General features: G+C 39.3%; 1 protein-coding gene across 9 annotated transcripts in view; it reads right to left on the bottom strand.

The window, feature by feature from the left end:
* Positions 1-3,184: 3,184 nt before the first annotated feature.
* PPP4R1 (protein phosphatase 4 regulatory subunit 1) overlaps positions 3,185-25,673 on the bottom strand; it is a 65,264-nt gene continuing 42,775 nt past the window's right edge. For 8 of the 9 annotated variants that reach the window (XM_027737082.2, XM_027737079.2, XM_027737077.2 and 5 more), the window contains 12 exons: positions 25,158-25,316; positions 23,912-24,042; positions 22,275-22,792; positions 16,654-16,829; positions 12,459-12,554; positions 10,992-11,177; positions 9,340-9,501; positions 8,669-8,769; positions 7,177-7,297; positions 6,950-7,084; positions 5,833-5,974; positions 3,185-4,220 (listed from right to left, as the gene is read on the bottom strand). In XM_027737082.2, the coding sequence (XP_027592883.1) occupies positions 4,057-4,220; positions 5,833-5,974; positions 6,950-7,084; positions 7,177-7,297; positions 8,669-8,769; positions 9,340-9,501; positions 10,992-11,177; positions 12,459-12,554; positions 16,654-16,829; positions 22,275-22,792; positions 23,912-24,042; positions 25,158-25,316 (2,091 nt within the window). In that variant the 3' untranslated portion in view covers positions 3,185-4,056. The remainder of the gene's footprint in view (positions 4,221-5,832; positions 5,975-6,949; positions 7,085-7,176; positions 7,298-8,668; positions 8,770-9,339; positions 9,502-10,991; positions 11,178-12,458; positions 12,555-16,653; positions 16,830-22,274; positions 22,793-23,911; positions 24,043-25,157; positions 25,317-25,673) is intronic. The other variant, XM_039382483.1, reaches the window with a different exon arrangement.

The raw sequence follows: 25,673 nt of genomic DNA, 5'->3' as shown, positions 1-25,673 counted from the left end.
TAAAATAATCCCATTAACTTGGGCTCTTTATTTATTTTTCTGATCTAAATAAAAAGTGAAGTAAAGGTTAATTAAAGCTAAAAGGCAGAGTCTGAAAGCACTTGGGGGTGGGGGGATGATTGGGAATATTTTAAATGAGCTTTCCTGTCATATTTTCATATTTTAAGGTAGTCTATGAGTATGTCCTAACTCTGCATATAAAGATTAATCACTTTAAATATACTTACCAGCACAGACAGGGAGACAAGCCTTCCCCATCAGTATCAAACAGAACTGACAGGAGAAAGTGTAACACAGAACAAGCTTTTATCCGCCTGCCTGTCTCAGACTCCCCTTCCCATCCTATGAAGACAAGAGGTCCCTAGGCTGAAACCAGGTCAGAAAACACGAGCGCTGCACACTGGATCCCCCATCAAAGGACAAGGAGACCTTGCCAACAGGAAGGAACCCAATCAAGTGTAAGAGTGTGCCTGAGCCATGGGACAGACTTTGCCATCCTGCCCATCCACTACCAATTCCAATCAGCCATCTCTGCTGCCCCACCTCTAACAGTGCAGGGAAAAGGGGACGAGCACTAACGAGTCTAACAAGTAACCCTGCTGTTCTGCAGTCCTAATGAACGTAGGATCTTGTCCACAGGGCCAGGAATTTGTGCAACAGCTATCTGGGACATTCAGAACAGCAAAAAATTGGTTTCCAAGCCTCAGTCATGTCTTGGTTACAAACAATCTACCCTCCAGACATTTGCCAGTTCATTGGCATGAAATCTGCATGAAAAAGTGGCAAGGAAATGGCCCTACAAAATCCTGATGGGTCTCTGAGGAGGAACAACCAAAAAGAGAGAATCTGCTGCAAAAACACAGCAAGGAGGAAAAAGGCAGACAGTGCTGTAACCAGGACATGGGAAAAAAAGGGATTTTCTGTGACAAATTCTCATGAGTAAGCTCCAAGATGAGCCAAGAGATTAAATGGAAATCCATGAAAATCGGTTGTGAAGAACCAACCTGGTATTCTACCAAGAAGACGGGGATAGAGGTAGGATACAGCTTCTGGGAAATCACAGACTAACAGATGCTAATTGGGGAGCCACCTCATTTTCTGCTCAGGAAACCCTGACCAAAAGAGAAATTAATTGAGATACAGAGCTCAAATCTTTCTTTAGGGAAGACACACACAATGTAATTCAGCAGGATCTCTGGCAGCATCTCCCAACACTGCCCCACAGAAGAAACAGTTCCCTTTTTCCCCGCTCAGAACAGAGATGCACATTCCCCCAAAACCCATATCCAGAGGGACAAGTGGAAGGTTGAATTACTGACATTGCTAACACTGCCAGCATGAGAAAATTCCCTATCATAGTTAAGCAATAGACTTCACATCCCTCAGGCTGTAAATCAAATGTTCTTGGGAAACGCTGAGAATAAAGCAAGTCTTTCCTTCCCTTCCGCTTCTTGGGAATCACCAAATGAAGCAGAAAAGAGGTAGACAGATCCATGGCACGCTGGATGAAAGAAAAAGGAGAAAGACAGCTATTTCTCCTCTTCCCTGAAGATGATCCTTAGTTGTTACATGTCAGGGGAATTCAGGCACTCCACAACTGAAGACACTCCGTCTTCCTTACGAAAAAGCCTCAAACTTTCCCTCCATTTCACAGGCCTGCACCAGCATTGCATAAATAAAGCATCCAGAAGATCTGTCTCATTTTTCAACATAGAGATGTTTTACCTTTAAATGACTAGGAAATACTTAAAAGGATCAGAGATGATCCTTCATTTTACTGGACTGGTGGAACAGTATTTAAGTACAGTAATGGAATTAGGTTGGGCCATGTTAATTCTGGACTCCAAAAACTGGGATTTAAGTCCCAGTACTCCTCCAGTGAATCCTGCGCTCCGTTCACAGTTAGAGGATACTTGAAGTATCCTCTGGTCTGAACAAAGAGCTGGTCCCTTTCACCTCAGGAATTGCACACATGATCCAACTACAATTCAACTGTCATTACAGTGAGGCAAAAAACAGATGAAGATACTTACTTACTCTGAACAAAACACAGAAATCACCTGGACTTCAGTGCATATTTCTAAAATGGGAATCATCTGGCCTGGGAGAGAATGAGTTACTTTTAGGTGTTCTCCTTATGGCAGCAGGGAATGCTCAGAAATCCTCCTGCCTGAAGAGCTCACTGCTTCCTGACAGCCTGTTACCACCCACAGTGCTGTCACACTGCCTAGTCCTCGAGGGATTAAGCCAATTTTGAAAAGAAAAAGGGACATGCAAAGGAAAAATTATAAAAAACAAACAAACAAAAGAACAGATTAAAAACACTCACACACAAAAAGCCCAAAATAAACAAAAATCCAAACACAAAAATGCCCAGGTCTAAAAAAAAATAAAAATCAAACAAGCCCTCCAAAAACCCAAACCCACCACACTTAAAGGCAGAGATGACTCTGTATCTTAAGCACCTCCATGGCTGTGCTACGAGCACAAACGCAACCTCTGGGGAATAAATAGCAACTTCCTGTTTACGACAAAAGAAACTGCAAAAAAATCTATTTTCACAAGAAAATAGGAAGGAGAAAAAAAATAAAGAGACACCTGCCTGAGGCTCAACTGCCAGGGCATCAGGTACCTGACTGATAAATGAAAGTGCTCTGCTACAATACATCAAAGACAAGCTGCCACAGCCATTTCTACCTCCTCAGGGAAGAAAACCGCTTCACACACACTTTGGGTTTCACAGGCTGGAAGAAAGGTGATTTAAGCAAGTTGCCCCTGGAAGACACAGGAGATACGGTATCAGTAATTTTAAATGAGAGGAAACAAAGCAGTCAACAGACTGACGGCAGGTTAAAGGCAGTTTGACCTCACGGTTTCCTGTAAACCTGGACTGAGGTGGATATTCAGACTTACTTCCAGCCAAGATGCCGTTTCATGCTGCAGTAACAGGTTGCCAAGCACAACAGGGATGCTTGGAAGAAACTACCAAAACCTCGGCTACACAGTCAAAGTACATCTATGCTGTAGTATATTCCATCTCAAAATGCAAAATTCTTCACAATCATTAAGCAAACCCCTTGCCCCTGAAATAGCCATCGAAGTGTAGAGAACTGAAAGAAAAAGGCCACTTAAATTTCAAACTTATTCTTTTAATGTCTTAAAAAGGTCACAAGATTTTTTTCAATCTTATTAATAAATTTTATTTGGACAAGTAGAGAACAACTTGTATCACAACAGCTTTTAAACAACATGATTAAAGACTGCAGCACTCCAAGGAGGCTCACAGATATGTACAGTATATGAAGAAAAAAGTTGCACCTTCAGAGCCGATCATGATCAAGTTAAAAATACCTGACTTAAAGTACATGTGCTAATAAATTTCCTTTAGGTCATGACCAGCATGAAAATAATTAGGACACAGGTACTCAGCAAAGTTTTCTGCTAATGGGTACAGCAATATGCTGCATTTAAGGATTAAAATCAGATTCTAGTTTAGTGTTAGCACTGAGCCCTTAAGAGAAATCCAAATTTCTACTTTTCCCCATTTACAAACATCAAAGCTATTCCCACTTAAGGGTGTGCCCAGCTGCACACAAATCAAGTCCTTGAATGATAAAAACTTTTAGCGCTAATACTGGAGGTCTCACGTCCTGGTACAAATTTGCCTCTCGGGCCATTCCATCTATCAGTTGCTACAGAAAATACTCGCTAAGTTAACTCCTCAGGAGAAACAATGCAGGTCTCTGGAAATCACATCCTTTCTACAATGAAAATGATCTGCCAATTCAAGTTTCATTTGTTCAGGAAGACAGAAGATTTAAGGCTTCGGTGGCAAAAATAATCCTCTGAGCAGTGTTTTTCTAAAGTCAAGCTGACATAGGTATGTTTACTTTTTCTTGACTTAAAATCCCTGGTTTAGATAATATCCACCTTTTAAATCTGACAAGAAATCCCTCCTTCCAAAGAGGTTGTTCTAAATCAACCATTTTAGAAGCATTTGAGGATAGTTTGTTTAATTTTTTTTTTTTTTTTAATTATAGCAACATTTAGAACTCGTTAATAAGTGGAAGAAGCAGTGCTCATGGCATCATCCGCAATTTTGGTACTGGCAGGGTGGATGCTTGCAAAATACTTGACGTCACTGTCCTCATCCATTTGAAGCGCCATAATTGTCTGTTCCACAGCTTCTTGATGAGAGTTGGCAGAATTGAGAAAATATTCTGTAAGAGAAAATGCACAAGACTTATGGGGGGAGAAGACAGCAGATGGTTCAACGCAAACCTCAGCATACTACCATGAGATACAAAATTTCAGAGGACAGTGCACACTTACAGTCAAACTGGAATATCTGGGCGGGCTCAAAATGCATGTCCGAATATACCTATGAATTCATCTTTTAAAAAATTTCATTCCATCTTACAGAGCACAGTTTCTCTACTGGTGCTGTTCGAGTACAGGATTTCTATGGCCCTTCAGTACAAAAGTGTGACAGACTCCATGGCCAAAGAGGAAGAAAAAACCTGCAAATGACTCAGGAGGAGTGTGCCTGTATTTAGGACAGAGAGAAAATATCACCAGCTTGTGGCCATGCTGCTCCATTTCACTGCAAGCCTTGCCAAATGATTATCAAATGATAAAACTAAGATAACGTGAAATAAGAGTGGAAGAAGTGCCAACATCTGACTGTTTTCATAAACTACAGAACACAAGGTGCACAAAAGCAACTTAACTACCAAAAACTCACAGGAAGAGCAGTTTAGGTCTGAGGTTTAAAAACTCCTGAACTTAGTTTTTAAATCTGCCTTTTAAATCTATCCAACATCCCTAATCATACACAGAACATCTCTGAGACAGGGACCACACAAAAATACCAATACCACAGGACAGCAGGAAGAACAGTGAGATCCTTGGCACAGTTAACAAAGGATAAATCACTGCACATCAACTGATCCATCTTAACTGTCTCCTTATGCTTATTCAGAGTCTCCAGCATGCACAAGGCAGCTCACAACAGCCCAGTGCTCACTGTGTTGGCATCCTTTGCATTGTACAGTATTTTGAGCATTCTGCATTTTTCTTCAGCAGGCCTTGAGCCAGTGCATGATTTTGAGAATGAAAAGTGACCAGAACTGGATGAAGTGTTCCAAGTGTGGACACTGCTGTTTTACAAAATAGCATAATATTTCTAATGCTCTTTTCCTTTACAGTGCTTTGGACTCTGAGCACTGCTGACTCCTCTGGCACCTGCTATGCACCAGGGATGCTTTCCTAAGCCTTTTCCAAAGTCTGTAATTTGAGAGTTGCAGCTTATTTCCCTGAAGAGAACCCAGAGAAGCTTTTTTCCTCACTGCTACCATAAAATATAAAAACCACAAAGCAGCCACCTCTTCTCCCCCAGTGAGAAAACAGACAGTGAATTTGTATGGAAGGATTTTTCTTTCTTACTCTTTTTACACAGAACATGAACAGATTTTTATTTTTTTAACCAAATAAAGGGTACTGTTCAACAACTTCACAGTTCCTAGTTGTTCATTTCTGTTTTTTGGTGACACCTCTACAAACTAGCTCCTTCAAGGAAAATGACACCAAAAGAACAGGCTGGCATATGAGCAAGAACTTATATTTCCTCAGCATTACACAACAGCAGGTCTGACACCACAACAAGGGTCATAGTTTTATCTCAGCCAAGGTAACATCCCACGCCAAGGAGAATGTAAAAGCAAGAGCAGCCCACATTTGATATTGTGTCTTCTTTTCCAGCTCATTATAGGAAAGTGAAGGGACAAAAAATCCCCACACAGTCAGCCCATTGCAACTCTCTCTGCCACTAACCTTTCTCTAAAAGGGTTTGCTTTAATGTTTTCGCGAGCAGGACTCGAACATTTGGAACCTTGTCAGATGCCAAGTGTAGTAAGTGTGGCAACAGATGCACAGCAAACTGGTCCATGGGCAGGCAATCATCTTCACTGATAGTCTGGCAAGAACACAGAAGCAATTTCACTAAATTTCAGCACAGTGAGGATAAAATCCCAACACACAGTCAGAGCTAACAGATCCTATTAACTTCATAGCATGGATACAGTCGTTGGTATCCACAAAGGTTTAAAATATGGTACAATACTTTCTAGCACAAACCTATACATAATGAAGCAAGTTAGAGTTGAGGAAATTCAGGCTCAGTTACAAGCCCAATAAAGTCTGGAACTTACCTTTTTTTTTCTTTTTAATGACTGTACCATTTGAAATCGGGAAAGAAAAGTAGAAGACCTTTTCAATCCTTCTCAAAATTTAGTCTTTGTTTTACCTGGGTACCATATTAAAACAAGAATGGTTCATCTCAATAAACATCTGTGGTACCCAACCGTGTTTCTCTTTCAAAGCTCACATTTCTCCAAATACTTTTAAAGAACTGTCCCACTTGGGCAGCAGCCATGTTGGCTCCTAATCTGCACCTCTGCTACACCCTCCAAATTTGACCATTTCTGTGGGACCCCAGCTAGTTTCAACTCTTCTGCTTATTTTGCTGAGAATACATTGCTTTTGACCAAGCTGCACAAGTCAGCTAAGGAGGTACAGGCAGCTCCTGCTGATTGATTTCTAAAGGGTAACCCAAAAGGATGGTGGGCTACTGCAGAATATTATAAAAATCAACACAGCTCAGGGAAACTTCTCAACTCAGGGATTATTTTGCTACATTTCTGCCCTATATTAAACATCAGAATTGATGACCTGGTGCTAATATGCTAAGCTAAAGATGTATTCAAGCTCATCAGTGGAGAAACAAAGGAGAAAGCAGCCATGAAGCTATTCCCTTGGAAACAAAGTTCTCAAATATCCATTAAAATACTGTCAAAATTCAGCTGGAGAGTTCCAGTTGCCATGGCCCCATAATCCTGGCCACCACCATCACCACCTCCCAAAACCAAAACAAACCAAAAAGACATTTCACCTGGCAAATAAAGACAAAAGTTTGCCGACCAGACCATTTGTGGCATCTACAGAACTTTTCAACAAGCTCATTCATGAGGTCTACCACGAAGGTTGATGTTGAAGCCATGTACAGCTTTTTTACCATCTCACTAACCTTGAAGAAATGAGAAAAAAAAAATTCAAAATTTTATTCTGACCACCAAAGCTCAGAAGTTTGAAATCCTAAATTTATTTAGATTACTTTACCAGCTTGTAGGAAATCCAACGGACAGAAGATACTTTGTCTGCACAGAGGCTGAAAGCAATAGGTCGCAAGTAGTCATAGATGTCTCTGGCACTGTACAGGTCTAGAAGCAAGATCAACTGCCTACAAGATGGAAGAAAAACCAAACAGAGCATATTATAACAAGAAAAAAGGTAGCTTAACTGCATATCATAATTTATATGATAACACAGCAAATATGCAATGTGGCTATAATAAAATTACTGGGAAGCAAAATCTTCTATTTTTCAGTGCCATCAGTTTGACTATGGGTCACTTGCAAATATTAAATTGCCACTCATTCACAATACTGGCAAAACGCTGTGTGAGCTTGAAGAATGAAAAGCTAGGGCAGAAGCAAGAGACCAAGGCTACATTTATCAAGGATCCTGATAACAGCTACAACGTAGGTGCAGCACAGTGAGCCAGCTGTGACACTGGGCACGCACGAACATCTGAATACCTGGTAAAGACACGTCGCACATAAAACACGTGTACAGCTATACAGTAACCCCTCTGACTTAGTTTGATAAGTATCCTCGGTCACTTCAGTACATCGATTTATCAATAAACTTGCTCTACTTCAGAACGTACTGGACAACTGAGAAATTACCAGTCTTCTTCAACTCCCAAAGAGCTGATTAAGATTTCAGCAGGTTTCAGACATTAGTACATGTCATGGATGGCAGAGAGTATGTCAAAAGAAGTGACACGACACGCTACAGGCAGTCAAGAGAATGTCTTCATACCAGCAGTAACAGGTAAGTGATTTGTAGCTGGTGAATCAAAATCACACTCAAATGTAGTAAAACCATTATGATCAGGTGTTAAACCAGGTTTCTCAAAATTTAATTCACTAGACACACTGTAATAAATCATTACTGTATGTTCCTTTCATTTTTCTTGCTAGAGAAGCCCTGGCCATAGTCTCTTCCCACAGGGTAAGTGCTGCAGCCTTGACCCCCTTGGTGGTCTGCCTGCTGAACTTGCTCCAGCTTATCAGCACCTTCCCTATACTTTCACATACACCTCTTTCATGAGCAAAAGTCTGCTCAGATGAAGTCCAAGGTCAACTACACTGCTACTCACTTTTGTCAGTCCCCTCGAGACCCTGATCTCCTCCATTTCACAGTCATGAATTCAGCCTACCCATCAAATACAGCAACTGGGAGTCAAATAGCTAGAACACTTCTAATGACTGCAAGAGCAACAGATGTGGTCTTAACTTTTGGCAGCTTCCCTTTTATAGAAAGGTAATGCTTTCAATATACAGTGATGAGAAAAAAACATTCAAGCTCCAACTGTTATAGGTGATATACAACTACTGGGAATTTCTAAGCAAGGGGATGAGTAGGATAAGGGCTATCTACTAATGAAAAATGAAATTAAGTATATTACAGTAAAACATCTATTACATTATTTTCACAATTTTAAATATCCATAACAATAAAAACAAGTATTCAGAAAACAACATACTCGGCCAGCTCAGCACGGAAACGCCAGTTCCTGCTGTTATCAGTCACCAGGAATTCCTGAAGTTGATAAAGATACTCTCGTCTTTTGTCAACATGAAGAAGCTGTAACAGTAAATATAAACATACATAAAGAACTATAGGATACAATCACCAGATAGAACAAGAGCTTTAAAATACAGCTAATGAAACACCTATCTTTATTTAAAAACCCCAAATCTTTAGCAATGGTGTTGCCTTCCTGGGCTAAACCCTAAGGGTAAAATCACATGGGGCACTACTGAAAGTAAAATCTACTCCAGCCTCTACTTTTACTCCAGGAAACGAGAGGCATAGGCAGTAAAGATAGTTTTATGATTTTTGTCTTTCAGCTCCAAAGATGAAGCAGTTACAGAAAAACTTTTACAGAAATTTGACAAGTTGTGTAGAGAGGTTACAGCCAGCAAAAAAGCACCCACTACCATCTATATATTGAATAAAGATGCACAAACAAGGCTCTTAAGAGAAAAGAAAGTATCAGCAACACAGATTTCCTGTAAAATATATTCTAGTATTCAACAGACATCTGCAGAGATTCCCACAAAAAGCTATACTGGTGCTATGTTAAAAAGTAGGTGCCTACAAAGTAATTAATCACTCCTAATTGCACTTGACCAGAGTTGAACACAGACATACCTTCAGAAAGTCATGCAAGTGCTTAAGCACACCTATCCTGACTTCATCCAGGTCTTTCAAAAAGCCATTGAAGACAGGAACTAAATCTCCAGCCGTAAGCTGGTCTCCAAGGATGACAGCAAGTTCATGTATAGAAAATGCCAGTGTCCGCCGAACCTTCCACTGCAACATAAATAAATTAATGTTATCGATATGAAGTGCTCTATTCTAACCCTCTACTGAGGGTCAGTATCCAAGCTGGACTCCCAGCAAGCTACAGTACTGACAAACATCTTCAAAGTGTCAACTGAAAGTTAAATTGGAAATTTAAAAGAAAAAAAAAAGGAAAATTAAAGAGAGGACAAATGATCAGGTATCATCTCTTCCACCTGAATATCAAGGAACCAGGCAAACAGAAGTAATGAAAATATTTTAACTTTATGGGTGCCAGGAAGGAAAATAGTATTCCTGACATCAGTAGTCTTGCACACATTACTTTTTGCTTTAAATTCTTTTGTATAAATTAGTTTCAATTACTACTCTCTCCCTCATTTAATTTATAGAGCAGAATAAAATATATATGCCACAATATTTCAGCTGGGATATTTTAGCTTCCATAATAGGAAAAGTTTCTTCCACACTGAGTGCTCAGTAGCCCAAGACTAGTAGAGCTTTTAGACAGCCTAAATTGAGGGTGCACTATTTTAATCAAGGAGCTATTTCAAATAAGTCTTTTAAAAATAAAAGAGCATCTATTCTCTAGCCAGCACTTTCCAACTAGCCTGGGTACTGTTCTTTTGCCCTGGTTTGGTGATTTGATCTTAATTCAGATTAGACTGGCAAAGAACTCCAGACTGTTTTGAACAAAGGGTAATTTGTTTTTACTTGTGTTTTAAATTTATTAGCTGTTTGTTTTTAATGGCTGCAGAAGAGTTTGGAAAACATGAGCAACAGCCATGTAAAAATTGTTCACTATGTATCACTGAGAACTGCTGCCCTGACATTGCAAGCAGCAAGTTCAAGAGAGGTGAAGTAGTCTGAGAATATTTAAAAAAATGCAAAGAGCATCTCCAAAAAAGGAAACAAGGGAGGACTGGGAAACAACTGCAAACCAACAGCAAAATGAACAAAGCCACCTCCTTACCACCTGACAACAAGGAAAATGGTGCTATTTCCAGCATTTGTTTTTAAAGTGGCAATGCTGCGTGGTGACAAGTGATGTTATTCCTTTATGACTAACTGGATGCAGCACCAAAGGCCTGGCGTGAGGCTGACTCACTGAGCTCCAGACATGCCTGCAGGGGCAATGTCTGCTCACAGAGCAGCACAGCCCAGATTCTCATACCTATGAGACTCCCAGACACCACCACAAGATTTCAAGCAAGCAGAGGAAATCGGAGACCACTCCTCACTTTCCAACTGGAGATAACACCTCCCACTCTAACCACCCCATTTCCTTACTACCTGAGCACAACACACCCCCAGCTTCTTCTGAGACAACCATTACACCTTCATTCCTTATATAAATAACTAACATCAGCAGTGGAAAGCTCCATGTAAAAAGCAGGGCAACCCAACTCAGTAAACAAGAGAAATCACCACAGAGGTTCAGACTGTTCATTGTCACATCGCAGAAGTTCAGATCATTTGCTGTGAGAGCTGCTTGAGCTTACCTGCATGTCAGATGCCAGTGTCTCATAGGTGTCTTTCAGACAGTGCCAATTCTGCCTGCCCAGTGTCAGTGCCACCCCTGGCAGGCTGTAGGCACAGTGCTTGGCAATCTCGGTATCGACTGTTTGTGCACGAGATGGATCAGTCATTGATAAGTACTGATCCAGCAAGGCTTGAGGTACAACATCCTGCAGGCAACAAAAGGGTAGAGCCTTTATACTATTTTCAATTAATCCTCATAAGGCTTACTAAAATTCCAGGGTACACTGTCAGAAAAAAAAAACAAACATTTTTTTCTACCATAACTATAGAATATTACTTAATTACAGTGTCTTAATATGAGCACAAAGATTTGGTATTTCCTGATTTCCACCAAAAGGTTCCAAAGAAACTATGACATGACTGGGGGCTATCTGAAAATATACAGATCCACAGAACAGATGAACAAGTGGATCACAGTTGTCTCAGGTAGAGCAGGAAATTAAAAGACTACATTCTACCTCTCTGCAAACATTCAGGCTCATGGGTTGTGCAAACTAGCCATTTTAACCCATCCATAATAATAGGTAAAACAGCAAATGATGAGATTTGCTCAAAAAAATCTTTTTAATTCTCTCAAAATCTTGGGAAGGTGGAGAGAAGAAAACTAAATCAAAATGCCTTGAGGAGGCAGGGAGCAGAGTATAGTGTGTCCAGTATTGCTTCCAAACTTCCTGAATAGTCAAAAGGAAGGAAAAGGCTTCTCCGGAGACAAAGAGATCTCCAGTGAAGACTCATCCTTCTGTCCACTGAGAAACTAAAGCATCTGAATCAAAATTTTGTGAAAATCTCTTTGCATTGACTTCACCGCTATCTTTGCACTGACTCTACTAAGGGGTGCACAAGAATATTTCCCTGACACAGCCATGCAATAGCTTTGCTGACAAGAAACAAGAGGGACTGAAGTTCCCACTCAAGTGTGCTGCACGGTGGCACACTTAATGCTGAACTATGTTACAACAAACATTTGATTCCTTTTGGGAAAAAATACCAGAGAGACAGTTGGAGCTCAGTGAAATACTTTCACAACTGTTCTGCAAGAAGCTATCATGGGGTGGGGGTGGTTCCACTCAAATCATGTAATTAAAAAATCCTCTTTCCTCAATAACCTAATTTCCATTACAGCATCGCTTCCATAGAAAATTAAACCAATTGAAACTAGACCCTGGAAATCTATGACAACTGTTACCTCATGTCAAAACACTATTGTGATCTCTTACGCATAAATATAACAGAAACAACTGCTGAACTAAGCCATTACCTCTGGAAAGAAGGAATATTTTAAAACTACTTAAGAGGTTTGCTCATTTAATAGAAACCATATCACATCAGGAATAATGAAAGAAAAGGATAAAGGTGATCCTCATACACATAAAAAGAATTCCACTTATCTGATACACATAAGAAAACCAGAAGTCACTTTCGTTTACCTGTACTTTGGATTTTCTTTCTTCTTCAGGGCTGAAACTACTGTTGGTGCTCAAATCTGAATCATTATGAATATAGTGAAGTGTAGAATCCATACTCTGTGAAAAAAAGAAAATAAAAGGTCACACAAAATACACTCTAGGATTAAACACAAAAGAAATATCAACATGAGGAAGTGTTGCCCTAACCTCAGAGTCTTTTTTTTTTTAGATTAAAGGAAAATATGTTTTAATATCAAATACAATTTTGCTACAGCCCAAAATCAAAAGATAAATCTTTTTGCTTTCAATTTCAAACTGAGGCTCTTCTTATTCTGCTCCATTTTGGTTCTTATGGAATGAAAAATCACAAGAGAGGAGTAACTTTGAGACCGCATTAAGGAAAATGTAACCAACATATGGGTGGCACTGCCTGTCCCCTGAGTGGAAAATGAGAAAACACCTGTAACCAGTTTTGTTGGATTTGTTGCTTTGGATTTGTACTAGAAAAAAGTCAAAACAAAGCCACCCTCACAGTGAAGAATAGAAACTGATGAGACTTATGCTGTTGCTCATTTCCTAGAGGTGACTATTCTACAATGTTCTCTATGGATAAGCTTCACCTTATAATATGGAGTCCTAGTTGGCCGTAGCTGCTGACAACAGTCATAACCTCTCTCATCAGTTCTATTAAAATAATTTTTAGCAATCATTCAAGCATCCTGGCTACATATCCGGACCTTGAAGATAAGGGCTGAGACTCTGTTTCAGAATTCTGCGGAGCAGCAGAGGTTTCATATGCTGTGATGAACTGTGCTGCTGAGGGGATGTAGCACTGTCACTTTCCATACAAGTGGAGCTCTCCAAATACAATGGACTTTGCATAATAAACCACGAGTTTCAAGAAGTATGCGATGAATATTAGAAAATCAGATCAGGCTGCTGTGTGGTGGCACAGCACAAAGGCATTTTTGCTAGATTTGAGCCAAGGTATCTATCTATTCACAGACGCTGCAGGGTGAGCTCCCAGGGTCAACACAAGCAATGAGAACATGCCTACTCTACCAGCTGTTCAGATTATTCTGACAACGAGAATTTTCGAGCAAACTATAGACTTCTTCAAAAAAGCCTCCAGGATACCATCTGTCTTCCGTGGTTTGACTTCAGACAGTTGCTTTTTCCTCTCCCATGAGCTGCTTTTATCTAAGAACTGGGCTGTAATTTTAGTTGCTGAGGTATAATTACAGGTGATAAAGACCAGGCAGAGCTGTGAGGCAACTGCATATTGCTGGCACAGCAGCCCATGTCACCTGCCAGGCTTATCAAGCAGCAGCAAGAAAGTGCCAAAGAGCCAAGGAAAGAACAGATCTGCAAGTAACTCCCCAACTAAATGTGTCCAGCAGCATACAACTCCAACTATAAAACCTCCAGAGGCTCTGAAAACCACCTCTGCAGGATTTTTAGTTTGACAGTCAATTCCTTCACTCTTTTTTAGCCTTTTATTTGGCTGGGTTTTTCTCCCCAGAAAAAGAGATCATTTGCAGTATTGCCAGAAATTCACCAGTTTTGACCTCTTTCAAATCAAGAAATTACAAGGCTGTCAGCACACCCTATCCACAGTGCTTTTCATGAGTTGTCCAGGAGCACAGGAACAAAGGCTAGTCACTCATTCTGCTACAAAAAAAATGAAAGGACTCCATCACACACATTCTCTGCTACCCCAGTTCCAAAAGGCTAAGTTTAAAAAATACAAAATAAAAATCATACTTTATGGATTGAACTAAGTTGAAGTATGTCAGTATATATATACACACACTGAATATACTGAAGATGGGAACATTTTTACCCAGCCACTTTTAAAGTCAAATATGCATTTCAGAGAGGAAGAACTTCTGTACAGAACCACAGCATCAGTCAGTATTTAAGTTATGCAGTATCTCTAGTCCTGAAGATGAAGTTCCATCTGTACTTCTTCCAGGCACACACCAAACTGAGCATTTCAGAGAGCCAGGACATAGAAATTCAGCAGGGTTTAACCTGAAAGCTTCTTGTCTACCAAACTGGTGAACCACCGCCTCTGAGATGCAAAAATCTTTGTCATGGCCTTACAGATCTCTAAGGTTTCTTCTTTAGCTCCTCTTCTTAAAGAGAGATACTTGTGCCAGACAGGAGTGGACTGGTTTTAATTCAGTTTCCTTTCCTTTTCTTTTCATTCTTTTCTATCTTTAACGAAAAAAAAAGGAAAAAAGGACTCCCACACCCATCCACTGGGTGGATATGACTTGGGGAATTTCTTAAGGCTTACATTTCTTTACCAAACCTTTTAGAGAATGTACAACCTAAAGAACATAAAAACAATGGTTCTTGAGTAAAAATAAAACATCTGCCTTCAACAAGCAAGTTTCATGTCCCAAAATCTTACTGGTTCACTCTATTACACCATTTATTTCATTTGAATAGAGAACCTCTTAGTAATACATAGCAATAACTCCTTCAGGAGCCAATACAGCTACTGAAGGACAAGCAAAGTGTGTTTTGCCTGGTGGTATCCGTGTACAGCTGAGCAGGCTGCATTCAAATAAAATACTTTAGCTTGATTTTTTTGTCAAGTGTCCAGTACCCAGTCGACACATTGCTATGCTGAGACTTACAAACAAAAAAACAAGCAAAGACACAACAACAACAAAACCAAACCACAGAAAAACCCACCACCACCAAAAAAAAAAAAACACTAAACCAAAAAAAACCCGAACAACCACCTGTGAAAATCAGAGCTCTCTTCACTGCTAGGGGCAACAGTCTACTTGCTCAACAGATCACAGCTTGATTCCCAGAATTCTAGGTCACCTCTGTAATATCCGTTCACTTATGAAATGAGGACTTGATTCAGTGCCAGTAACAAACAAGGAACTGACAGATTAAGAGCATTCTTTCAAAGCATAAAACTGAAACATGCAAAACTAACATATATTAGAAATGTGACAGGTTGTTACACTTTCTGTCAGCACCATACTCTGTAAAGACATAAAACGTAGGACAAGTCCCTCTGAACAAACACCACCCTCACCATCCCCAAAAATTCTTAAGGACAGAGGATATATTTACACTGTCATTTTGCAGACTGGCATTAGAAAGAAGTGACTACAACAGATCCTATGATTAAAAATCATATCGAGCCTGACATAAAGGAATCAGGGCAGGTTGGTCATTTTGAAAAAAACCAACTGCATTTGTAGAGTTAAATTATGATTATGTATAATCAGCAGTATCCAAGTAAATGTCACATTCCTGAACTCCTCATATGTTTAGATGTTAGTCCAACAGCTTAGGTGAGAAGTTAATTAAATGTCACCAAGAAACACTGCTCTAATTAAAGAAGGATGAAAATGTTTGCACTGAACTGACACTAACTCCTAGATGTTTCAAAGACATCAAAATTTCATCTGAAAATACCATTTCAGCAATATGATTGAACAAATAGCTGTGGTTTTATGGGGCACATTTTGGAACCATTGCTTTCTGCATAGCCATAGCTTTTAATACCACCAGAGCTCGTGGCACGATATGCAGTGAACATAGTAGGTTTGGTTGACACACAGTAAAGAACAGAAAAAGAGTATCAAAACCCACAACTACAGTCAGGCAGGGGGCAGTGGTGGGGGGCTGAAGAAGTAAGTACAAAATCCTTAAGATGTTACTGATTGCTAGAATCACTTTCTCTTTCAGCAGTCCCTACGACATTTAGATTGCAAGTCCTGAACTTCTCTTATGTGGACCAGTAAACTACTATAAATCATTTCACAGGGAGCAAAAAGAACAAAGTACCTCATTCTCCAGGTTCATGTGGGGGCACCGGAGAAGAGGACTGTCTTATTTTAAGTAGGGCTCTGTTTTAAGGAAGGCAATTTCACAGCAATAAACTGCAATAGCATTAAAACATCTTCAAATGCGACAGTCACAACAGAGATTTTAACAGAAACAATTTCAAAAATTTACATGGACAAGCACAGAACTGGCAAAAACAAAGGCACCCAACACAACTCATTTTATTTTAGTAGCTAGCACTTTAATACCAGCCAAAAAACCCAAATGCCATGCTAGCCAAAGTAGGAAGCAATTGGCTGCAATCACCACACAAATGCAAAATACAGCTCTGTTACTGGAGCCCTGGAAATCCTAGTGGGAAAAAAAAAATAAGAGTACAAAACTCGCTTCTTACCTCAACAGTATCACCAATTAAAGGCACAATATCACCCAGTATAGGTTTAAAACTTTGTTGGTCATTGATGGTTAGTTCAGTCTGTGAATCTGTTCCCTTGCTGATGCTGGCCATTGTCTCTTCTTGAGGATCCAAACTGGATGCTCTGAGCGCAGCAGACAACACCTCCACTTGTGCTGCAGCACATGAAAGAGAAATACATGAGAGACTAAATTGCAATAAAACTTTTAGCAAGTCAACTTTCAGCAAATCAACTTTCAGACAGTGACTAATTAACTGAAAGACGGTGGAGGAACTACAGGGGAGGTACAAACCTAAGATCATTAACTGTTGGTAAATCCCGAAGTGGGGACAATTAGAGTGTCACTCTACTCTTTTCGCAGGGTGCTTAACCAAACCACAGCATTTATCCTTAAAGTAAAAAAAAAAAAAAAAAAACCAAACAAAAAAACCCCCAAACCCAACAGGAACAAGAGACTGCTGTTATGGCAGGATCAGTTCTTTAAGAATCTCAGTACATATCAATGGTGCAAGTACTTTTTAGGGCAGAACAGCACATGAATATTAATTTACAGACTGGGCCATTTGAGGGAGGTGGGAGTAAGAGAAAGAAGGGAAATGTAATTCAAATAAAGGTTAACAACATGTTTACTCATACAGAAAGCACTTGAGTTCTGAGAAATTGTGTCTCTTGATATATATGGTCAGTAAATTCTTCTGGTTTTATAGCAGCTCTAAAGCAAGATCTATACAGAAGGATACCAGTAGCTCTTTTCTGGACAGGATACTTTAGCCTCATTGCATCCATCAAACAAATAATGAAGGTTGTACTGTTTGATGTCCTCCTATTTATCAAAAGAAAACATTAGCACTTCATCCTCTGCCATCCACTCTTCTGAAAAAGATACAGCAGTTCTGAGGCTGCTCTGCTTTATATCCCTCTGCTTAATACTAATTTAAAAAAAGCTTTGTCAAGCACAGTCCTTGGATATAGCCTGACCTGAGCAGATGAAGTATCAGAGGCAATCTTCACTGCAAGCAACACAAAATTCAGTGCAGGTTAATCTACCCTGCCACTCTCTTTCTCCACTTCCTTCCAAGAGAGTAAGGAAGTCTCCTCACTCATTAAATTTACTCAGGCATCCAGAAGCTCTGTTCTTCATATTTTGTCTTTTCCAAGGTTTGTTCATTGTTAAAATAAACGACAAACCATAAGCTTGTTTTCAATCCCACGTTGCTATACTAAGCTACAGAATCTGAATTTCTCCCTTTAGCTGTTTTAATATGGTTGTTAACAAGAATTAAACACAGAAAGTTGGACTCGTTCATAGATAAAAGAAACATATATGCAATACAACTATTACAAGAAGCCTAAAAAATTATAACACAACTGCTGCTAGCAAAAACTGGAAAACACTGGTTTCTAGGTAGAGTCTGATGAGCAGGAGTAAAGATAATTCTTTACAACATGCAATGCTAATTCCCTAACTGCATCAAATTTCTGATAGAGTAACCCAAAGATAGTCTTATTATACTTCTGTAATTCACCTCAACAGAAAAAAATCATCATTAAAAACTTAAAAACATAATCATCATACTAATACTTCCACTACAAAATGGATTATGTTAAAATATATAGTTTTAATATATCTATATGTAATATCCATTATAATGCATAATTTCTATATAAATATATATAGAAATGTATATATTTCTCTATAAATATATATATTTATATTCTATATAAATATATAAATATACAGAAATTAGGGATGTTACAATTTTTAAGGTTAATAAAAGCTTGCTACGATCTCTCTCTCAGGGTGTTACTTCACTGACAATAAACCTATGTACTTTGAGGTCCATGAAAATAAAAAAGATCAAGGTTAATAAATTTCTCCAAAACTTAAAAATTAAATAAATCACCCCAAAACCCATAAAAATAGGTAGTCATTTCAGAACACCTGCTAGGGCAAGAAATGCCTGCTTGATTTCCAAATTATTCTCATTTAATCAAACCAGAAAATTTAAAATAATTCTACTCTGCTGCATATTAAGGAGACATTTTTCTTGAAGACTTCTTTCATGAAGGACAACTCATTTTCACTGAAAAGTCAAGAAAGCTTACCCTGATTGGGAAAAACACATACTGCTTCAACACTGTATATGTATTTACTGAGAAATCCACACAGACCTCCAAAGATTTACTCTTCTAGTAACAAGAGTGAAGGTATCTACAGCAGTAATTGGGAATTTTCCAAGACATATTCCCCACCTATGCTCCCCTGTCAGCCTGCACACACCTGGACCACCCTTGCTTAGGGGTTTAACAGGATGAAGACCATATGTGTTCTGATTTTCTCTGCCTGCCCTAGAAGAAATATGACACAAATGTGCATTTCCTCAGCTTCTTGTCAATTCTACAATCCCAAGACGTGGGGATGAAGGACAAGAGAGGCCAGAAGGATGAAGTGAGATGTGAAATAGAGGAATGCCAAATCCAGGAAGGAAGAGAAATTAAAAGAATAGGAGGGGAAATACATATGGAGGGACAGGATAGGAGTACAAATATATAGTAGTTGCTAAGGATGAACAGTGATTCAGTGATACTGTGATACAGTGCAAAGCAGAGGGTAGGGTGGGAGGGGAAGGAACAACAACAAAAAACAACCCACACCAAAAAAACCCCCAATGAAACCAACAAAACCATACTTTATTGACTCAGAAAGAATCATTGCTGGTTGAACTTCAGCAGCAAATCTCCACACCTGCTTCAACTGTCAGGGACTGGCTTTGAAACCAACTAGCAAAACGGAAATTATCAACCTCCACTAATTGTACAAGGAAGAACATCACCTTATTACCATCACTAGCTATTTTGCAGAGTCAAATAATAAAAATTCAGTGTGATCTTTAAAGACTTCAAAACCACTGTGCCAATGATCCTGGTTCAAACATGGTTCCACACTACAGGAATTAATTTTTTTCTTTAAGTTTAGAAAATATTTCAAAAAAAAACCCCAAACAAAAACATTAGGAGAAGCCTGCTGAATCTGCAGAGTCAAGCACAGAGAGACGAGGTACAGCCTCATCAGGTCATCTGAACAACTTAACCTTATTGACACATGCATAACATCATACACTACAGTCTCATTCCCAAACCACGCTTTTGCTAACTCATCCCCACTTCATCTTGTGATGCCTGGCCAGTTTGTTACAGGAGCTCTCCTACAGCAGGCATTCGCTTACCCACCACAGAGAACACAGCATCTTCCCCTTCCATCCCTTGACAGCAATAAAGACAAGAGCACAGCATGGAAGCAGGAGTCCAGGACTTAGGTGACAGCAAATCAATGAAGAAAGTAAGTGCAAGAAAAAGGTCACAGGGATTTAAAAAGAAAGAGAGGAAGAAAAATCCCTAGCTTGCTTAGTGTTTGCTGTCAAGAACCAGCCCACTCACAGTACAACACTCATAAAAATGTAATAGCTAGCCTTGTGGGGAGGGGGAGGCACAGGTGGGGAAAGACCCTATGGACCATATGGGACCAGGGCTGTTTGGCAAACGTGTAAGCCATATATACTAGAGACAAAATTATCTGTGAAATTAAGTAATTTCATAACATTTCTATGAAAACAAGAAATTAAGGTTATCTTTGGAGTGAATGTTTATATCATCAATAAGCAACAACAATTTTAGATGGTGAAGATGGAAGCCTTAATTCCCGGTATTGCCAGAAGCAAGGAGGCAGTCAGGGCTCTGATCTTCCGGATCACCCTCAGACCGAATCTATCTCTTGTGTGTCACAATTCATGAACTGTAATGTTGAAAGCATAGGCGTTAAGTCAGCTACTCAGAGACTAAAGTCTGGATACCTACCACTTCTACATGCACTTCAGCGTTTGAGACAAGCATGCAAAATAAATACTATTTGCACTTGGAGCAAACTTAAAATGGCAACATTACCAAATCAAAACAGGCATGTTGTTAAATTCCAGCTTCTCAAGAATTTAGACCGAATAATGAGACCACAGGCCAGAGGAAAACTAGGAATGTTTTCACTACACAGCCTTGCCCAAGTCAGAGGTACTGAATGGAGTACAAATGTGACTGAGTAATCAAGACCATCCACTCCCACCTTTAATTAGAATACATGGCACTGCTAACCCTAATTCAAGTCTTTCCTAACTTATGATCACTGAGAATCCATGGTGTTGACATCCTAGTAACAGTGTTCTTCTCTTGAAATGCACAAACTTTGGTAAACAACTGCACAGAAAACCTCCTGGCACCCAGTCAAGAGAACTGCAAACAAACAAAAAATCCAAAAACCTGCTCTGAAACAAGACATGAACACACATGAGAAGAACAACCTCCTAACACAGGGCAATTCTAGATGTACAAGTACATATGCATGCTTATATAAATTAGTGTGTTTAAGATATGTTCTATAACTAGATAAAACAAAGTTTTACAAAGTAGACCTAAACAGCAGTGTGAGTTTTAGCAGTCAGCTTCAGGGATGGGTTCTGTGAAGAATGAGATAATTAGCAAGGTTGAAATTGTTTTCTTACCTCTTTCCTTAGAGTGCCCAAAGCACTCCTAAAGCAACAAAATTTTATCTGCTGACTTCACAGTTGATTAAATAGAAGCAGCCCAAAATAGATTTAAGAAAAGTCATTAGCATATCAACCTACTAACAATAAAAATATGCCAAAAGCAGTATCAGCTTATTAAAAAATGTTTTCCCCCAACTTGTCCCTTCTTTTCCTTCCTGTTTTTTCTCGTAAAGACATATGCTTCCTCCTAGAGATTCTTCACCTCCGGAATAACATGGTTTAGTGGTACCTCTGGACTTTCTGACTGTGATGCTCAAGCTTGACGTGCCTTACCATTTATTCAGCATATGAATACCAAGAGAAACCTATTTCCAGTAAGTATGTGTAAAAGTCAAGTCCTTTTAGCCCATGACATGTTTCTGAGGTGCTGCTCCATCAGCTTGTCATACTTATAAAAACCCTTCTTCACCCTTCACGAGCTTTTAAAATGGAGGATGTGTGTTCACTTCAAGAATTCAGCTTGGATCAATTATCAGTCTGATCCAACAAACTTGTCACATTGAAGTTGACAACACGAGACTGCAACAATAAAGCTCTTGCAGAAAAAATGGAGAAGATCAATTAATCAAAAATAAAATGGATAATGAACAAAAAGAAAACCTTTAATCACACTGATAATTTCAAAAAAGACTCCTATTAATCTGCCTTATTTTTCATGTGTGCTAATTAGAAATAAACTTGCTTATCAACAGCTTATGCCTTTGAACCATCTATTTGATTATAGTGTCAAAACAGGCAATCAGAACCTTATACTACTAACTGCATGTGCATTCAGTTTACAGAAGGATTCATACTCCTATTAAACATCTTTACAGAAATACAAGTTCTCTTTTAGTTCATCATCAATTTTCACAATTGATTTCACATCAATTTTCCTCAACCTCTTTGACAACCAGGAGAAAATAGAATTTCTGACTTTTAAAACTACTAAGAGATTAAAGCCCAAGTAAAGCAACACATGCATACCTCCAAACACTAAAAATGCTTCAGTATCTTTACCATACCTTTAACATCTGGATCATCTATATGGGGTTCCAAATTTTCTATCATTTCTTCTAATTCCTTCCTTGTTGCCATAGGAATGCTTGGAGACACTGGCATAGTGAGTTCCTGTATTTCTCTATCGAGTTTTATATCAGAAGTCTGCTGAAGCTCAAAGTCAATATCTATTTCAGGAAGTGGAGTCCTCCAGAAATGGAAAGAGTTGTACAATTCCTGCTCTGAAAGAGAGGCTTCCTGTGAATTCAGTCCAGCCTCCTGCAGACCTGTAGTACAGCAATGAGAACTTTCCTCATTCTCATCCGCCATTTCCCCACAAGATTCTGAAGATAAAGTGCAATGGAAGGATGACTCAGTCTGGTAATCACTTTCCCTCTGGGAGTTATTTGACACTGTATTTTGATCTTCCATGGCATTTTCAAGTTTTGTTGCAAGATCATCACCATCAACATGTGAAGACAGATCCTCTGTCCTGTTGTGCTCTTCCTCTGTTGTGACATCTTCTGTGGTCCTGACTTGTTCACTGTTGAGTGCCAAAGCAAATGAACATTTACAAACCAAAATAAACTTGTTGCAAACAGATGCTCTTGAAAATTCAAACACATGCTATCAATTTGTTATTTATCAAAGTGCATTTACTTACACCACAACAAAAAAAAAATAAATCATAGAATCACAGAATGATCAAGGTTGCATGGGCCCTCTAGAAGCTATCTGGGCCAAACTCCCTGTTCAAGCAGTGACACCCAAAGCCTGTTGCCCAGGACTGTGTTCAGAGAGCCTGTGAATATTTCAGATGATGGATACTCCACAGCCTCCATGGACAACCCGCAGTTGTGCTTGGTCATCCTCACAGTAAAAAAAAGTGTTTCCTGATGTTCAGAAGGAACCTCCTGTGTTTCAGATTGTGGACATTGCCTCTGACCCTGTCACTGGGCACCACTAAAAAGAGCCTGTCTCTGTCCTCTTTGCACTCTCCCTTCAGGTATTTATGGACATAGATAAGATCCCATTGACCCCTCTCTTTTCCAGGCTGAAGTCCCAGCTTTCTCAGCCTTTCCTCAGAGGAGACATGCTCCAGTCCATCATCTTGTGGCCCTTCACTGGACTCTCTCCGGTATGTCCATGCCTCCCTCTGGATGGCAGCATTACCCTCTAGTGAATTAGCCACTCCTCCCAGTTTTATGTCATCAGCAAACCTGTTCCACCATCCAAATAGGACTGGACCCAGTATTGACCCTTGAGTTACATGACCAGTTATTGCACCACTGATCAGTGCCCTGTGGGCCCAGCCATTCAGCAGCCATCAATCCACCTCACTGTTTGCTCATCGAACCCAACTTCATCACCTTCTCTATGAGGTTCTTATGGGAGACCATGTCAAAAGTCTGCCTGAAGTCTAGGTAGACAATATACACTGCTCTCCCTTGTCTATCAAGTCAGTCATTTCACCACAGAAGGTATCGTAACTTGTATTTTCAGTAAATAACTGAAAATTTCGGTCTCTTAAAATGAGATTATTCAGATCTCTCCATATATCAAGATACTCAATTTATCCAAGTAAGTTAATTTTCGAAACTTGCAGTTTATACAGAAGAAAAACAAGGAGAAAAAAAACAGTTCATAGATTTTGCAAATTTACCTATTTTCCTGTGTAGAACCACAATCTTCTGTGTTTTTACCATCTTCTTCTTTAAAGTACTGGCCACTGCTGGATGGATTAGCAAAAGTTGATATGAAAGGCCCCAGAGACTGAAAAGCTGCTTGGCGGACCTAGTGGAAAGGGTCCGAAGGGAAAATAAAGTTATATATATAAATTTTGCTGTCTTATGAAACATAAAATGTCAGCTACTAGGAACTGGAAGGCTCATAAGTGTACTAAGGAAGCAAGAGCAGAGGCTCTTGTCCGGAAAGAGTCAGCCAGCCGTCTACATAAAGTGCCAAGTTAAAAAAAAAAAGTTAAGAAAAAGAAAAAAGCAGGGTAAAACCAGTTAAATCACAGGTAACCGAGTTGACAGGCCTATTTCCCCACAACCAGAGAAATCAGAACCTGTTAAGATAGTAGAAACAGGTATATTTGAAAGCTCAGCTGAGAATTTTAAAACTTGAAAGGAAAGCATCATTTACAGTGAAGAGACATTTCACTACCAGAAGTTTGACTGATAAGCTCTACATTTCTTTCCCTTTACTATTTGGCTATGTTGTACATTTGCTCCTCCTGTCTCCTATTATTTATTCTCCCCTTGACAACAATTCTCTATCTCAATTTTTCTTATTTGATTAATTCTGCTGGGCTACAACTTGCATGACTTTCCACGATGTTCCTATGTATAAGATCCTTGGTTCTCAGAAGCAGTCTGCTTAATAACAAACTTAAGGTTTAAGAGTAGATTTATAAGACAACAAGTAAAATAAATTTAAAACCCCCAACAAACCCAAAAACCAACAACAAAAAAATCCCACACTAGAAACAATAAAAAATAAAATAATAAAAATCCCCACCAACAACATCCAAACCACCCACAAAATCAAACAAACCCCAAACCAACAACAAACTCCACTGCCCCACTCCCCCCAAAAAAGACATGGTGGTAGGGAACCTGAAGGAATGCAAGTAAGTCACATTAATTTTCCAGTTTTGTTAATGATTCTCAGCAATGTTAACTCGCAGGCAGTTCTGTAGCTAAAAAAAGCTATCCCACTGACACAGTTTTTCTTACATACCGCAGTGAAAATGTGAGGGACTCTACACTCATTGACAAACTAAGAACAATTTTGCTCGAGGTGCGTGAAACACGTTATCCGCACCTATGAGAAGTTTTATAAGGAGTACTGCAGCAAAACCCTTTAAAATGACAGCTATTCAAGAAATAAAAAGCAATTCTTACCCATCGTGAAGGATCACTAATCAAATTAATAAAAAGGGTTGACAATTTTGTCCTCCGGACTTCCTGTGATGTTGCACAAGAAACTGCCATGAAGCACTCAGCACAGGCTTTCCTAACTCCCCACACATTATCAGAGCAGAGCTGGAAAAACCTCGGCAGCTGTTAGGAACATAGTGAGTGAGTTTGCAAGTCTTAATAGGCAGCACTTGTTTCAAGGCAAGTTTTTTTTTTCACATTCATTTCCTTCATCTGGTTCTCCACCCTCAGAGGAGTTAAGTTTAACATTTGCAAGACAAAGAACACACATTCAGTAGCACAACCCCTTCTAATCAGTTGCTTTCATGTTACTTATGGATACAGATAAGGAAAAATCACCTGTCTGAAGAACAGTAAGGAAATACTAACTTTTTAACCTGTATTACACCACAAGAAAACCCACCAAATCCAGCAAGCCCAGCAAACCTATCATAAGACAAAACCTCATGTCTACACCATTCTTTTAAAGCAGGAACAAGA

This window comes from Pipra filicauda, unplaced genomic scaffold (assembly GCF_003945595.2).
Source record: "Pipra filicauda isolate LSUMZ 115617 unplaced genomic scaffold, ASM394559v2 scaffold271_size1040873_pilon, whole genome shotgun sequence".
In the NCBI taxonomy this organism is placed as follows: domain Eukaryota; kingdom Metazoa; phylum Chordata; class Aves; order Passeriformes; family Pipridae; genus Pipra; species Pipra filicauda.
The sequence above is the reverse complement of the archived record's forward strand: the minus strand, read 5'-3'. Positions and strand labels throughout refer to the sequence as shown.